This window comes from Crassostrea angulata, chromosome 5 (assembly GCF_025612915.1).
Source record: "Crassostrea angulata isolate pt1a10 chromosome 5, ASM2561291v2, whole genome shotgun sequence".
Classification (NCBI taxonomy): Eukaryota; Metazoa; Mollusca; class Bivalvia; order Ostreida; family Ostreidae; genus Magallana; species Magallana angulata.
Genome location: NC_069115.1, coordinates 52,401,411 through 52,419,177, shown reverse-complemented (window position 1 = coordinate 52,419,177; position 17,767 = coordinate 52,401,411). Strand labels below are relative to the sequence as shown.

The 17,767-nt window shown below is 36.0% G+C and overlaps 1 protein-coding gene and 1 long non-coding RNA gene across 2 annotated transcripts; one reads left to right on the top strand and one right to left on the bottom strand.

Annotated features, from left to right (window-relative positions):
• Positions 1 to 32: 32 nt before the first annotated feature.
• On the bottom strand, positions 33 to 4,200 carry LOC128182743 (uncharacterized). The gene has a single exon (XM_052851484.1). It carries the CDS (start codon positions 3,983 to 3,985, stop codon positions 1,184 to 1,186), a length of 2,802 nt encoding a protein of 933 aa, XP_052707444.1. The 5' UTR covers positions 3,986 to 4,200; the 3' UTR covers positions 33 to 1,183.
• A 5,467-nt stretch (positions 4,201 to 9,667) lies between these two features.
• LOC128182750 (uncharacterized) lies at positions 9,668 to 10,653 on the top strand. The gene is made up of 3 exons (XR_008243463.1): positions 9,668 to 9,873; positions 10,049 to 10,174; positions 10,591 to 10,653. It is a non-coding gene; the product is annotated as an uncharacterized LOC128182750 (long non-coding RNA).
• The last annotated feature ends 7,114 nt before the right edge of the window (positions 10,654 to 17,767 follow it).

The window sequence follows — 17,767 nt, the reverse complement described above, 5'->3', positions numbered from 1 at the left end:
TGTTTCTGTACTCATGTGCTGTTAGAAGAACAGCTAAGTTAACCATGGAAGGCAATGTTACAATCTTCTAAGTTTTATTGATAAAGCGTATGCCAACATATGGTAAAAGGCTGTAACAAAAAATAGAACACAAATAAAGACACCATTACAATACCATGTCATACAATACACACACAGTCACATGCATTTATATTCTAGTAAGCTATCTTTAAGAGTTAATAGAGAGAAATTACATATTCAGAAAGCTTAATAAATTCAAGATCTATTAATATACCAGAAACTTTTAAAACAAATTGTTGATACTAAATATACATAAATAGCACATTTAAATATGGCCGCCAAAGTATCGATTAAAGTATTAAACCGTGTTCGATTAAAAAGAGTTGATTTACACATAAAAAGCAATCTAAGAAACAGAGATATTCATAACTATGAGTTTATATAATCAGTCTTACATTTTGAGCAGGCTAGGATAGCAAAATCAAGAAAACGAAGGTGGAGCACCTCGTGTATTTCGACTAGGTAAAACGTTGGATCAACGAAAACATTGAAGAGTTCCAAAATACAAAAACATTAGATAACTCGTACAACAAAGATAAAAAAGGGGCATAACTCTTGTTTGATTACAGCACACTCCCCGTCTGGTATCTTACTGATACCACTATTACATTTAGTAAAGAAAAATAATACAATAAACAATCGATGACAAGGTTCGACTAGACTATTACTCTAACAACACGACAAGTTCTTGCACTGGTCTGGTATAGAAGGTAGGTTTCCCGTCACGGATGGTTCTAACCTCAACTTTCCGGACTAAGTCATCTTCACTCTTAAAAACTCTCGAGACAACGCCTACTGGCCAATTGTTCCGATGCTCCGAAGAATCTCGAATAAGTACAACATCATCAGGATTCAGGTTGCGATGTTCATGCTTCCATTTACGGCGGGTTTGTAGAATGCTCAGGTATTCCCTCCTCCAATGACGCCAAAAGATATCAGCGAGCACCTGCACATGCTTCCATTGCGCTCGATAGATGTCTGGAAGATTCAAGGAATCGGACACAACAGGTAAGAAATCCACTTTTCCTGTCAGAAGCATGGACGGACTAAGAATCATGGGCATCTCTGGGTCTGTCGATATTGGAACAATTGGGCGCGAATTAATAATGGCGCAGACTTCACATTAAAAGGTAGCAAGAGTTTCATGTGTGAGGGGTTTGGATCTGGATTCAAGTAGCATAGAGTCTAAAATCTTTCTGGTCATCCCTATCATTCTTTCCCAGATGCCTCCCATATGTGAAGCATGAGGAACATTGAATATCCAAGTAATTCCAGAGTTGCGCAAGAATTCTTGAACGGGTCCTTCCTCTACCTTTACTGTATTCATCTTCATTTCTTCGGCTGCTCCGATAAAATTGGAGCCTCTATCAGAGTGTATAAACTTCACAGGGCCACGGATTGCCAAGAAACGACGGAAGGCGTTTATAAATGAAGAACTTGACATCTCCTCTACAATTTCTATATGCACTGCCCTACAAAATAGCCATGTAAAAATGATTCCCCATCTTTTGCTGTTAGCGGCACCTCCTCGAGTTTTGCGTGTAGCCACCTGCCAGGGTCCAAAGGCATCAATGCCGACTGATGTAAAGGGGGGTCCTGGGGTTATCCTGTCTGTAGGAACATCAGCCATTTTCTGAGTTTCTAAACTGCGTCTTAGTTTACGACAAGTCACACACTTGTGTATGAGAGAAGAAATCAATCGTTTGGCGCCAATGAGCCAATATCCTCCTGTGCGCAGAGCTCCTTCCGTAATAAGTCTTCCTTGATGCTTGGTTTGTTCATGAAAGTGACGAATAAGTAAGGTGGAAATGTGGCTAGCTTTAGGTAGGATAATAGGGTTGACTTCTCTTGCAGGTATTTGTCCGGCTGCTCGATTGATCCTGCCTCCAACACGAAGTAGCCCATTCTCATCAAGATAGGGTGAAAGTGTCGCAATACTGCTGTTCTTTGCCAGAGGTTTATCATTGGCCAGGCATTTAATGTCTGTAGTAAAGTGTTCTTGCTGAGTTTCCTTCAGAATGAGAATCTCAGCTTTTCTGAGGGCATCACACTGGCTAATGGGTTTGGTGTCATGATATCCATCGCGTCGATTCCGAACTATGCGTTGAAGAGATGCGATTGCGGAAACCAGAGACTTCCAGATAGAAAAACGCTCAAAGCGCTTTGTTCCGAGACAAGCAGGCACCGGAGAAAGATGGTTGGTGGTGATCTTTGTCATCAGTGGCCTAACTTCCGAATCATAATCAGGTTCAATGAGTGGAAAATACTCCGAGGTACCAGTGCATTCTGATGTACTTGTATTGCTTAACCACTGTGGGCCAATTATCCAAGGAAGCTGCATGATATCAATGACTGAAGTGATACATCTGGTGCAGGAATCGGCAGGATTCTTGTCTGTAGGAACATACTTCCATTGATCAGCAGTGGAGATTTTCAGAATGCGGTCCACTCTATTACTCACATACGTATAAAAACGACGAGTACGATTGCTGATATATCCCAGCACAACTTTGCTGTCTGTGTAATAATGCATAGAGTCCAATGAGATGTCTAGCTGTATGGATATTATTTCTGCAAGTTCTGTTGCCAGAACAGCTCCACAGAGCTCTAAGCGTGGAATAGTGTGACCTCTAGGTGGGGCTAGCTTGCCCTTGCCCATCAAGAACCTAACGCTGTTGCGGCCTTGGTCATCTTCCACTTTAATATATGCTGATGCTCCAATAGCTTTTTCAGATGCGTCGCAAAATATATGAACTTCAGCAGTCTTGGCTAGGCTCACAGACATGTGCGATAACATCCGTGGTATGGCGACTTCTTTTAAGCTCTGAAGTGAAGACTGCCACTCTGTCCACTTCTGAAGGTAGCTGGAGGGTAAGGGTTCATCCCAGTCTACACCAGGGGGTGTTGCATCTCGAAGGAGGATCTTTCCACTTATAGTAATGGGTGTTATAAATCCTATGGGGTCAAATAAACTATTCACCGTTGACAATAGACCACGTCGAGTGAATGGCTTTTCCTTCACTGGCACTGTAAATCTAAATGTGTCATCTTTCAGGTTCCAACAGAGACCAAGGCTTCTATGGACCAAATCGTCGTCGTCAAACTCCTTGAGTTGTTCACCATGGTCACTTGGATCAAATGCTTCCATCACTGCCAGTTTATTAGAGGTAATTTTGTGTAGTCTTAATCTACCTTCTGACTTCATGACAGACTGGGTGCGTTTCATGAGGTCGATAGCGCTGGCTTCATCAGGCAAGGAAATGAGTCCGTCGTCAACATAAAAGTTACGATTCACAAAGTCCTTCACATCTTCATCAGCATTCTCTACTGTCTTGCGGATTCCGTAAGTTGCTATGGCAGGCGATGGACTATTGCCAAATACGTGTGCACGCATTCTGTATTCAACAAGGATGTCGTCAGGATCATTCTCTCTGTACCAATAAAAACGTAGGAAGTCCCGATGGTCCTCATCCACCCGAAAACGGTAGAACATTTGTTCAATGTCCGCAGTAATTGCCACTTCATCCTTCCTGAAGCGAAGTAGGATTCCTAATAGGCTGTTAACCATGTCTGGACCAGACATAAGAAGGCTGTTGAGTGAGATACCTTCACGAACAGCAGATGAATCAAAAACACCTCTGATTTGTTCGGGCTTTCTCGGGTGGCGAACTCCAAATAACGGTAGATACCAACAAACTGCATTTGAAGACGAAGGAGCCACTTCTGCTGCTCCACTGTCCAGTACTTTACGCATGAATGTCACAAACTGTTCTTTCTTAACATGATCTCTTTGCAAGTTTGTATGAAGTATTTGGGCTCGGTGAAATGCTTGTGGTTTGTTGTTGGGTAAGTATTCAGGAAGTTGTCTAAAGGGCAGAGGGGCTGTCCAATAACCTTCCTCGTCCTTCTTGAAAGTTTTGTCCATAAGCTTTAGGAACAAACGATCCTCAACTGATAAACCAACTTGGTCATCGTCAGGCGTCTTTGTGAATACATTATCACCCCGAAAGTCACGAGCACAAACTAAACTGTTAGAAGTTGAAATCTGTTCTTTGATATGCAAATGATTTGGACAAAGTTCATTGCATGTCACTCTACCGTCATTCAAAACTGAGACTTTCTTCACGTTAAGGGACGTTCTCTGATGAATCCTCCCAATACAGACTTCGCCAATAATGGCCCAACCAAGAACGAGTTTCTGTGCGAACGGTGCTCCTCGGGGTCCAAGGATTTGCTCTTCAACATGATGGGCTTCCAGTAGATCTCTGCCAATCAGTAAGTGAACTTTTGAGTCTGGATCAAACTCAGGAATCTTAGATGTGATAACACTAAGATGATGATAGGATTCTGCAATCTCCGGTGTTGGGATTTCAGATAAATCGTTAGGTATGTCCTCGCATTCGAGAGTAGATGGAAGGTCTAAAGTAACGTTCTTGTCAATAGATCGCACTTTGAGTCCGAGAACATTTCTGCCATACATAGCTGTCTTTCCTGAACATGTAGTTAGGGTGAATTTGGTAGGTACACTAGAGATATTCAGGATATCTAACAGTTCGGGTGAAGCAAGTGTCTGATTGCACTGATCGTCCACGATCACATAAATACGGTGCACATTGTCCGGGTTGTTTTCATGAAACACATCCACAAGAAAAGTTTTGCTGGAAGATTTTCCTTGGAATCTGTCCCCGCAGAAAGTGGTACACTTTGATGTCACAGTACTATTTGTCGAAACCTTGGACGTTGAAGGTAAGTTTGCTTGGCCAGGTCCAGAGGAGTGTGGTTGTGTAAAGGAGTTGCGAATTCCCTCCCCGCCATGAATGCTTGGGCTCCAAGATGAAACTTTATCCACATGTAGTGCTGTGGCGTGGTTGGAATACCCGCAGATTTTGCACTGAATTCTCACTTGACAGTCCTTAGGTAAGTGTTGGGTTGACAAACAACATCTTGTGCAAATGTTTCTGCTTTGTAAAAAGTTTTTTCTCTCAGTAAGTGGCTTTGCACGAAAACCATAACAGTCATGTATGCTGTGATCAGCCTTGTGATAAGGACACCGGTTCGGATCAACTCGTCCAGGGTCAGTCACCTCTGATTTACGACTTTGCACCATAGGAGTACGCACGGGTCTGTTCTTATTAGCAGGAACTGCTGGTCTGCTATACACAAATGCAGGTTCATTTCTTATAGCACACATTTCCTTGAGAAAAGTAACAAAAAAGGAAAAGGGTGGAAATGGGACTTGATTTGTTCTTTTGTGGGCAGATGCTCTAGTGATCCACTTTTCTTGGAGGCTGTAAGGTAACTTGCTGATAATGGGGTTCACTCCTGAAGATGAATCATAGTAGGCTAAGCTTGTGGCAAACTGGGGGTTTGTTTTCAATGATTCAATCTTGATTAAAATGTTCAGTAGGTCGTATAGTCTACTATTTTCACTCGAACCTATTTGTCGAAAGTTCTCTAATTGTGAACGCAGCGAAGACTCAATCAGTTCAGGTCTACCATACATCTCGTCTAATCGTTCCCATATCAGTTTGACAGCACGGTCGGCATCACCAGGGTTGGCATTACGGATGGTGGTGGCCACTTCCTTCGACCTTCCTGAGAGACGGTTTACGAGCAATTCAAGCTCTTCAAATTTTGACACTTTTATTTCAGCCACAATGCTTTGAAATGAAGATTTCCAAGAATTGTACGATTCAACTTTATCGTCGAAATTAGAGAATCTTTCTGGAACAAGCTGTTTTCGCATGAGGAATAATGTCAACTCTGACAAATGTGAGTCCGCAGATGACATCTGGGTTTGAGGGTTCTGTATTTCAACTGTATTTGACGGAGGATCAACAGGAAAATGAGCTGCACTATTGTCTGCAAAATGTTGTCGCTGGATATAAGATGGGCGATAAGGTGTGGGAATTGGAACAGTTTCGGCAGGAATCGGAGTACGAAGGTCTGCATCTTCACGTTCAATGTCATTATCATGTGAGTTCAAGTTTTCAACGTATCTTCTAGTTCGGTCTTTTCTATTGTCTGTTGTAACAGATAACGACACATCATCCTCTTCGTCCTCTTCATCCATCATCACAGCACTTTCTTGTTTGAGTAGATTCAGATTTATCTCTACTTCTTGTTTCTTTCTTGCTGCTTCCGCTTTGTGGGTAATTTCTTCCTGTTCTAATTTCAGCTTTTCTTTCTGAAGTTCTGCTTCCTTCTTCAGGTATTCTAATTTCTGCTCTCCTCTTCTTCTTCTTTCTGAACTTGAAGTAGTAGAAATATGTGATGCATTTTCCACCAGGTCCATTCTTAAATTCTTTATTTCTTCTAAAGCGTTTTCTACAAGTTGTGACGCTCTTGTATAATATGCTTTCAGTTTCTCTTCTTCTTTTCTTGCAAGTTCATTATTAACTCTGCGTAAACATTCTCCATACACATTGACTCTTTCTGTATATTCCTCAAACACAACACGAATGTCATTGTCGAGTTTTCGTAAAGATTTCACATCTTTCTCACTATCTTGTATACTAAGAATAGAATCTTCAACAGAATTCCAGGCTCTGTCTATAAGTTTTCCATTTTCCTTACACAATGTTTCAAAGTTCTCTAAACCTTTCTCTGTAAACTTAATTTCACGTTTAACTTCTCTTTCTTCTTTGTCTGCTGACTTATCTTCTTGTTTATCTGCTGACATTTTTTCAAGCTGACTGTATCACACTGTGTACTGTATGGGGTAATGTGAGTTTCAATGGATCCATAAACCTGGTAAATCCTTTTACTGTGCTGTTAGAAGAACAGCTAAGTTAACCATGGAAGGCAATGTTACAATCTTCTAAGTTTTATTGATAAAGCGTATGCCAACATATGGTAAAAGGCTGTAACAAAAAATAGAACACAAATAAAGACACCATTACAATACCATGTCATACAATACACACACAGTCACATGCATTTATATTCTAGTGAGCTATCTTTAAGAGTTAATAGAGAGAAATTACATATTCAGAAAGCTTAATAAATTCAAGATCTATTAATATACCAGAAACTTTTAAAACAAATTGTTGATACTAAATATACATAAATAGCACATTTAAATATGGCCGCCAAAGTATCGATTAAAGTATTAAACCGTGTTCGATTAAAAAGAGTTGATTTACACATAAAAAGCAATCTAAGAAACAGAGATATTCATAACTATGAGTTTATATAATCAGTCTTACATTTTGAGCAGGCTAGGATAGCAAAATCAAGAAAACGAAGGTGGAGCACCTCGTGTATTTCGACTAGGTAAAACGTTGGATCAACGAAAACATTGAAGAGTTCCAAAATACAAAAACATTAGATAACTCGTACAACAAAGATAAAAAAGGGGCATAACTCTTGTTTGATTACAGCACAACTCATATATACGTGAACATGTAATGATTTAAACTGAATTTGCTTATTAAAAGGGATTTAAACAAATATTTTTATAACTGCCCTTACCAAAATATTGACCTTCTGGCAACACATTCTGGCATTATTGCAGCAATATTGCAGCAACGTTCTGGCAATACATTGCGGCAATGTTGCTGCAGTAGCGTTTTTCGTATGCAAATGAGATTGCGGCAATATTGCCAGAAAGATGTTGCCGCAAAAGGTTTTCTGCAACATATTGTTGCAACAACACCTTTCTGGCAATACATTGCGGCAATGTTGCTGCAGTAGCGTTTTTCGTATGCAAATGAGATTGCGGCAATATTGCCAGAAAGATGTTGCCGCAAAAGTTTTGCTGCAACATATTGTTGCGACAACACCTTTCTGGCAATACATTGCGGCAATGTTGCTGCAGTAGCGTTTTTCGTATGCAAATGAGATTGCGGCAATATTGCCAGAAAGATGTTGCCGCAAAAGTTTTGGCAATACTTGAGATTGCAGCAATATTGCCAGAAAAAAGTACGGCAAAAATTTTGCTGCAACACCTTTCCGGCAATACATTTGCATAAGAAAAATGACATTGCAGAAATATTGGTTCAATGCATTTTCTGTGCTCTGGCATCAATGGTACAATATATGCAATATTTATAAATAAAAAATGTATACAGTAAAGCAGTCATGTACATTATATTAATCTACAACCAAAATTAAAAAAAAATCTTTAATTTTCATTACAGTTTTATTTTTTTAAAGATGTAAAAAGGTTACAACAAGACTAACATTTTGCATTACATTAAATTTGGACTTTTCAAAAATATAAAAAAAAAAACAGTTTGTGATTACACAATATTAAAGAAGTAAAAAAATTATTTTATTCAATGTAACATGCACAAAATAAGTATTGAATTAAAAATATAATATATAATATTAGAGACCTGAAACTGGAATTTCAACATGGTTATAAAGGACACCAGTTAAAATTAATAATCTTTAAATTTAACACATTTTATAAATACAATAAACACAAATATGATAAACAAATCATGATGAAACTTGACTAAAAGTACTCAGCCAATCAGTGACGATTTATTGCTGCAGATAAACATGTATTGCAGTTTGATTGACACAACGCGCACAGACGGATTGACACAACGCGCACAGACGGATATGGACAAAAGTTCACTGTTTACCGTAAGCAAAACTCAAACCATATAGTTCACAAGTTCTGCACAACCACTTGCTGTATTACGATTGATCAAAGCATTCGTCCTAGGCATTCCAAATGTCCTTTTTTGACAGTCGTGTGGGCATTCTGATTTCACACATAAACAATCACAAAAACAGCTATCAGAATATCACAACAATATCCACGTTGGAATTCAGCACTGTTACGATACGTTCCTCTCCATAATCTTAAACAAATTACGTCATCATTTTTTTGGTTTGCCAGTTGCACTATTCATTTAATCAGTAAGGTGACAGCTTTTTTTCATGGTTTTCTTCAGGTTTGTGTAACCCAGGGCAGACCTACTGGGAAGATAAATGGATTTCATAAGCACATTGGCAATTGTTTTCAGATTTTAAGCAGTTTCAAAGCCCCCCCCCCTTCAATTTTTTTTAAATTACATAATAAAATTACAACAAATATGCCTCGGACCCCCTTCCCCTGGCAATCTCAAATAATCGTCGAACCCCCCCCCCCCCCCTGGAAAAAAATCTAGATCCTGGTTCTTAAACAGTGTTAAACCCATTGGTATAATGGTAGATCGCAGTCTTTCGATTTATATTCTTATAACAAACATGTTTAAACTGCCCTTCAATGAATATATTTTTATTGCTAAACTTACTTTTTCAAAAATGTGCTCGTGCAGATGGTGCAGGGGATGTCAACACTCGATTCGTTCACTCGGATTCGTCCTCTCGTCAGCCGTTGATTTTTTTATACAGATAAACACTCCATTGACAGTGTATTTTTTAACCTTGTTTACAGATAATTCCCGTATTTCATTCCTTTACCATCTCAAATGATGGCAGGAGGCTCGATGGCAGACAACATGGCTGCTTCGAATGTGAAAATTGGCGGCTAGCGATTTGATCGACCAATCAGCGCGCGCGTAAATTAACATTGAAACGAAAGTAAAAGTGGAAACAAACAGCATATACACCGTTTAATTGAACTCTTCTAACTAAGGAGGTGAGATAGGAATGAAATCACCAAAACGCTTAGAAAATATGTCAATTTTCTTTCTGTTTAAAGCTTTTAACTAACATTGATTATCAGCTGTTTTGTACGGAAAACGTGGAATCTAAATAATATACCGTTTCCCTGCTCTGCTGCTATTGGCAACACATTTTTGTCATGTCATCTGCAACAGACGATCATACATATGTGGCGGATTATCGATATAGGTAAGCAGATGTCAAATTTTCATTTAAATTATATATGTATGATGAACATAAAACGAAAGTACCGTAGTACGATCTCTTGAATTGATCTTAACTTCCCAAATTAAAAAAAAACATTTGCAGTAAAAGACTTTCACTGAAACTTTGACATTAAACTAATGTATTATGATTAAAATAGATAAAACTAGGTAGCAATAGCAGTGGAAGCCCGGATTTGCAAGCCAAATGAGGGAAAGACAGAATTCTGAAAAGGAGCATGTTTTTCATTTCCACACATGCATGTGTATCACTATGGACATCTAATGTATGTATTAATATGCGTATGGTTGTTGTTTATAATTGCTATTGTATATAAAAAAGTAAAAGGCAATTTATAATATAATTAATTACTAATATTTTGTTCTGAGGAGTTAAATATATATAATACATTCATTAATAATATGATTTTTCAGCTTCAAACATTATCATAAACACTACTTATCTTATATCTACATATTTAGCATAAACTTGTTCCTTTTTTAATTTTTCTTCGTGATTTTTATTTATTAAAAAATTGATCCCAAGATATCTGAGACCATGTAAAATAAAGAAAGACAACTCTTAAACAGGATCTTTCATACCAAGATTTTTGCAATAATTAAGTATTTCCTTTAATTTTTCAATTTCATTCAATTTCTTTTCTTCATCCCATTCACCAACGAATATTGTTTATACTTTCAGGTTTTTGTGGGATTTTGTCCAGCAGTTTGCCTTAAAAGAATTTTTTTATATTTTAGTTTCATATTTATGTGGATTCTAATAAAAATCATACAAACTTCATTCATGATTTTTTTGTTTTTCATTTCTAAACTTAATAACATTTCACTTTCATAATAATTTTAAAACAGGAATGTTTAAAAATTTGATTAATAAGGGGTTATCTGGAACCAGACTGATATTTTAAAAATTCTCTAGAAAATAGTGTATTGTATTTTGAGGTATATTATTGTTGAATACTGTGCCTAGTATTGGTAACAAATGCATGCAACAAAAATCTCCTACACTTATTTGGTGTAGAGATCCACCTTAATTCAACATGCATCGAGCAGTTTAGATACTCAAATCTAAGTAGACTGATATTTTAACTTAATAAAAAAGAATATACCGTTACAAAAGAACAAGGTCGGTATTCACGTAAAACATGAGTTGGGGGGGGGGATCTTTTAACAGTTATATGCCATTGAAGGGAATATCACTGGATTTTTTTAATTAAGACTTTCTTAGAATAAGACTTTAATCGTGAAATATTTATCAGATTTAATTTTTTCGACTTATTATTTTTTTGGAAAAAATATGTATACAAAAGCAATTCATGCAATTATAATTGACAGTTTTATAAGACTTGTGCTGAATGTGAAAAATTTATAAGTCTAAATTCTGCTAAAGCTTTTGCAAGCTCGGTAAGCATAATAAATCAGAGGAAAAAGAAAAGTTTGTGGTAATTAAACTTCTGGCAAATTTTGAGGTGTTATAACTGAAATCATATCTAAATAATTGACAATTTTTTAACACCCCCCCCCCCCCGTCCACTGCTCGGCTTCACTAAAGCAGAACTCAAATATGATGCCTAGCAGTATTGCCAGATCGAATTATATATCATGTATAAATTAGTTCATGATTTAAATGATCAAATACATGTAGTTGTTACCAAAAAATTATTTCTGGCAGTATATGATACTGAGTGTAGCCAGAATATTACCAGAAGTCGTTGAAGCTAGTGGCAATATTCCAGGTGCATGTTAATATCATTTTTTACAGAAATAACTCTAATAGTATTGCCAGAATGTTGCCAGAAGTTATTGCCGCTAGCGGCAACACTCCAGCAGTATTGCCAAAATGTTACCAGAAGTTTTTGCAGCAAGCGGCAACATTTCGCTCTTCTCAAAATCTGGTTTCTGGTAACAAAAATGTGTTGCTGCAATATTGCCGCAATATTGCGGCATTGTTGCAGCAATAATTTTACTTTAGTAAGGGTGAAATACTAATTTTATGATTTCATGATAAAATAATTTGCAGATGAATTTAACCTCATTTAAGTTTTTAATTAATATTAAGTCTGCAAACCATAGTAACTTAATTTTGTAAGGACGAGGGTTATTCAAAATTTGCGTACACACGTGGCGCTGTGCAGTTAATCGAAGACACACAAAGAAATGTGTGCCGCCAAGAGTTCAATTAATCTGCAATAATTTTGTATTTTGATATTTAATACTGTATGAGATTAAATTGGTAAAATAAAATCATACTAGATCATATATCTGACGTGCGGTGCGATGTCAAAAAGGTAAATTTAAAATTAACATGATAAAATGAAAAGTGTAGAGTTTAAATCAATTACAATGATTAAGTATTCATATGACTTTTAAACAACACTAGATATAGTGCAATGAATTGATGCTTGCAAATCATAGAGTGTTACGATGCCTATTTGATTGAAATTCAGACACAAATATTGCTTTGCACAATCATGTTACCTGATGGTAAAGGAAGTAAATAGCATTGGAAAGATAATAATTTATAAATAATCTGTGCATGTTTATACGATTGTTTTAAAAAAGAGAAGAGAAAGAACATGCAGATTATCAAACACGTGTAATAAAATAGCAAAGAATGATTTTTACTTTGAAATTTAGTAGTAATTGGACAAAAACATGTTGAACCTTTTTTTAAGCTGGAAAATTTCGTTTCTACACATTTACGTTCTATGGTCGATACAATAACCATGTCACTCAGCAAAAACAATCTTCCACTTGGTCGCATGCTGACTGACGTTTTTCACGCTAATTGTTAGACCATAATTAATCACCCAATTGTCTACGGACTTTTCCGATTCTTCCCGATTACGACAAAGAGCACACGGTGGGTGTGACCGGTCAGCAGAGGATGCTCACTCCTCCTAGGTACCTGATCCTGCCTCTGGGTTTTCCAGAGGTCCATGATTGATCTGCTCTGGACTATTGATTGAATAACGAATTGTCCACGGATTTTTCTCGATCATGATAATTTCCCCAAATTACGACATTTTTACCGATAATGACAATTTTACCGATATGACATTGGGCGCTTGAAGTGCTGCTTATGTTCATGTATCTACTCTAAATACAAATCAATAGCATGCACAACCAACAAATAGTAAACCTTTAGTTAGTAATAATTAAGGTATTTGTTTTCGGGGGCGTTGTTTCAATAAAATCTGATGTCGTAGAATAAACAAACTCAAAATTGCCTTTTACACCCTGATTAAAAGGACAGCACCACAAGTTTTGAAATTGTCAGCTTACAATCAGGACTTAGACTAAATGATAACAATGCTCTTAAATGTTTTGATGCGATATGTGATTTTTTGGATGCGATATGTGGTGGTTTTTTTGGTATGTGTTATCTTTTATCAATTGTTGTCTCTTAGTAAACAGTAAATACTGACTTTTTTCTTTACCGGTGGCAAGATCATCTGATTATGTCATCGGCACAAGGAACAGTAATTCTTTAAGCAACTGATTTTGAATCAACGCCTATGTTATGTGCTATCAACTGTGTCCAGAACAAAACTTGTCATATGTTCTGCATTTGCAGGTATTAATCTAACTTGAAAACTTTATAAAGTATTACAATAGTTAATAAAAAACATTTTTGAATGTGAATGATTTGTTATCTAAAAGACATCATCACAAACAGCTCTCATCGATAGAGAAACGAGAAATTTAAACACTTTATATCTGCCTTGTAGATAACATTTATGAACTATATAAACTAGCAATGTACAGTTGACCTGCTGTTTTATAATTATCGTCGCATTTTGGTAGTCTTTAAATATCTAACTTACTGTCAGAAAACGTTTTCATTGATACAAGGTGCCCAAGGGTCAGAGGAATATTTTCTCCCCTTTGAATACAATTTGGCCTTTTATTTCTGACATTTTTTGTTCACCTTAAAATGATGCTTTGTGCCAAATTTGGTTGCAATTGGCCAAGTGATTTTAGAGAAGAAGTTCAAAATGTAAAAAGTTTACAGACGGATGACGGACAACGGGTAATCAGAACAGCTTACTTGAGCGTCCAGCTTAGGTGAGCTAAAAAGTGAATAAGATAAACAATTTCCTCAATCACAGAATTTAATTTAAACAAGTTGAACAAAAGATGTTTGTGAAACACTTATGCCAACATCCCTTGGAAACATCCACAAAGAAATGAACATAAACTGCAAAAATTTGGAATTTGTTTAAGTCCAAGGGGCATAGCTCTGTCGAAAATTGAACAATCGTACCCAAAATCGATCTTTACCTAGATGTTATCATAATGAATCTGTATACCAAATTTCATAACAATATGTGCATCCTCTGCAGGCACGTAGCATCGTTTTTGAAAGACTCATCCAAAAAATCTTGACAAGCAAAAAAAAAAGGGGGGAAAAAGTTACTTTCCAAAATTCTGAAAATTCTAAACCGTAGGGGGGGGGGGAAGTAAAGTTACTTACTTTTAACTTCGGTGAACTTATTTTCAATTCCAATTTTTACATGGTCCCTTAAAAGTGGGGGGCCAACTCCATCTTAATTCAATTTTTTGTATGTACATTTAAGAAAAATCTTTGCTGCCCAAAAAAGTGCTGATGCTACGTGCCTGCTCTGCGAGGAAAATGAGCGGAAACTGCAAATAACTGGAATTTTTCTACGTACAAGGGTCATAACTCTGTTAAAAATTGCTTGATCGTATCCAAAATCGAACTTGACATAGATGTTATCATGATCTATAAGATCTCTAATGATTTGCGATGGTATATGATTTTTATCCAACGAGTTGTGTTCTATTCCAGAGCCTTGGCGAGGGAATAAAAAACACAGAATGAGTTGGATAAAAATCATATATCATCGCAAAACATGAGAGATTCTTTTTATCGCATGTTTTCAACGTATAAAAATCAATCTTTTCGGCAAACTTTGTAATTGTGAGCCATTTGTTATTAGACGTCAACAACCTTACGCTCGGAACAAATTCCTTTAGATTAACAAACGGGTATCTAACTTTCTAACAAACTTATTTTATTTTATGAAAAAAATGAAACTACATTAAGTGCTTCACATTTATGACTCTGAACTTTTCACCTAAATCATTCTGTTACTTTTTTCATTCAACGTCATTCATCCCCTAAAGCTACGTAATGTTTAGCTCCAATGAGTGATATCCACCGCATATTGAGATAAACATGTGATAAAAACCTGTATACTAAATTTTATTTCAATATGTTCATCCTCTGCGAAGAAAATGAACGGAAACTGTTTATAGACCGACAGACAGCAGCAAAGCAATATGCCTTCCCTTCTTTGAAGGGGGCATAAATATGTAAAGGTATTATTCTCCGGTTTTTTGGCGCATGCACTTCAATGACAATTGCGTATGAGTTGTTCGGGGACAGGAGCGCACGCGCCATTCCGGGACTGAGGCTTACTTACCCCAGTCAAAAAGTCAATCTTTATATTAATTCATTCACTCTCCACAGCCTATTTCAGGCACGTAAGACAATAGACAGGTTACGCTTACCAACCTCTGTTTCTGTACTGGCTTCAACGTGTTAAATCTTCGGCCATCAAACACAGACTCTCCGATCATCTGATTTTCTCAGCTTATATACCCTTCAGGTATCACGTGACCAGCGGAGAATCGGATGGGATGCGTACATGAAACCGGAAGTCAGCAAAATGCCACCACAGGGAACCGAAGGGATATTTTCGATTTTGATTTATTTATAACTTCGCTTCAAGAGATAAAAAAGAATGGTGTAATATATCCATATATGTGTCTCAAGAATTACATTAATTTAACATATGATTGATTGAAATTAATTAATTATTACAAAAAAAAATTTTTAATTTTTTTTGGGTTTTTTTTTTATGTTTTTATTCATGACTTTCACAGCTTTCTTACATACTACATATCTTTTGGAATCTCAACATTTTTTTTTTACATACAATATACATGCAAGAATAGATATATGATAATTCACAATGGTGTGAAAGTTTGTTTTTTATGTTTTAAGTGGGAGTGAGAAAGGAAAGAACACATTGAGTGAAATAATATGCATATAAACACAAACAAAAGAAACAAAAGAAGAAAAGCAAATAAAAAATATAACATGCGTACCAACTTATAAATTGACATCTCTACATTTAAGGATTTTCCAATGTTTGATTATAATATACACAAATAACAGCATGAACATAATATTTAGCACGTACATGAACATATTTTTATTTATGAGAGAGAAGAAGGCGGAGAGAAAAAAGCTGACGGGGCAATGGTTGCTTTGCGGCATAGCTGTTTATCAGGGTTTGCTTATCAAAAAGAGTTATTTAGATATTTTAAAAAGCATCATACATTCTTTTAACAAATAGTTGGGGATATAGTAAAGACTTGCTAAATTCTTTCAATAATATTTTCTAAGTGCCTCTCAAATTTTTTCAAATTCACAGTTCTTTAAAAGTAAATATTTTTCAACAAGTAGCCTGTTTTCATTTTTCTATTTGAGTTCCAACACATTTAAAGTTGGGTAAGTTTTAAAGCTATACACGCCATAATTTACGTCAATTTTGAATGACAGTGAAAACGCATGTATTTGTCAACTTATAAAAGTTATCCTTAATCTGTAAATTACAATGGTGAATTCCATCTCGTTACAAAGATATAGATTTTTTAATTGTTCATTTTCCTGCCAGGAAAATATACCTTTTCATGCATATTGATGAAGGAAGAGCAAACCGACCTCATTGCACATGTCCGCGGAGAACTAGGTGGTCGTTATTGTTTGCCTAATTAAATATCCAACTTGATTTTTAATATGCTTAACAGTTGTTAATTTGAAATACATACATGTATAATGAGTAAAATACGTTTGTCATTCACGATACCCTTACTTCTGCATTAACACTTATAGGATCTATAAAAAGCACATAGGGGAAAAACACAGGTCTACGTCATTTTTTTTAAAGGAAGTATTCATATCTACTCACAGGCTTGTATTTTTTTCTTTTGTTTGTACTCGTTTATCGGACAAATTTATGCTTTACTGAAAATATCCTTTCCTTTGTGAAACTATCACAATTATGCAGATGTTGACCCTTACCAGTTTTGGTATGATAGGCTAAATTTAGCTGTCGATATCACGTGATAGATTGATATTCACGAGGAGGCATTACTTTCCTGGCAGGAAAATAAATATTTTTTATTGTTAAATATTTGATATATTTGTTACGTGATCGAATTGAGCATTATAATTAACAGCATAAAGGTAACTTATATTAGTAATCAAACACAAACATTTTCCCCTTTATTCAAAATTGACGCAAATTATAGCGTGTATAGCTTTAAGTCTACAAGTGAAAATATTCTGTTTTACAATATAACTTAACAGGTTTTGTATTCTATACATATGGTAGTTTTTATATTTACTAAAAAGTATACTTTGCTTATCAAACATTAGGGACACCCTTTAGATTCTTAAACATAACTCTTCAATGTCACTCCATAGTTCTTTTACAAATGGGCATTCTATAAAAAGATGACTGATTGTTTCAGAATCTTGTTTACAAAAAGAACATTTAGGGGATTCAATAAGTTTAAGCTTATGCAAGTAATAATTTGTCGGTAATATCCTGTGTAAAATTTGGAATTGTAACCAACGGAATTTAGATTCATTGGTTTTCTTAAAAGGAAGTTCAAATATTTTATACCAATCATTCTCATTAAATATTGTGTCATTCTCTTCCCACTTTAGTATCGCTTTATTTTGGACCCTCTTTTCCCTTATCAACATATTATACATATCTTTACATCCTTTTCTATTTTTGTAGAATATGGCTAGTGTGTTT

What these genes read in the sequence shown, in the direction of transcription:
- LOC128182743 (XM_052851484.1), bottom strand. Translation starts at nt 3,985, where the DNA reads ATGGACAAAACTTTCAAGAAGGACGAGGAAGGTTATTGGACAGCCCCT.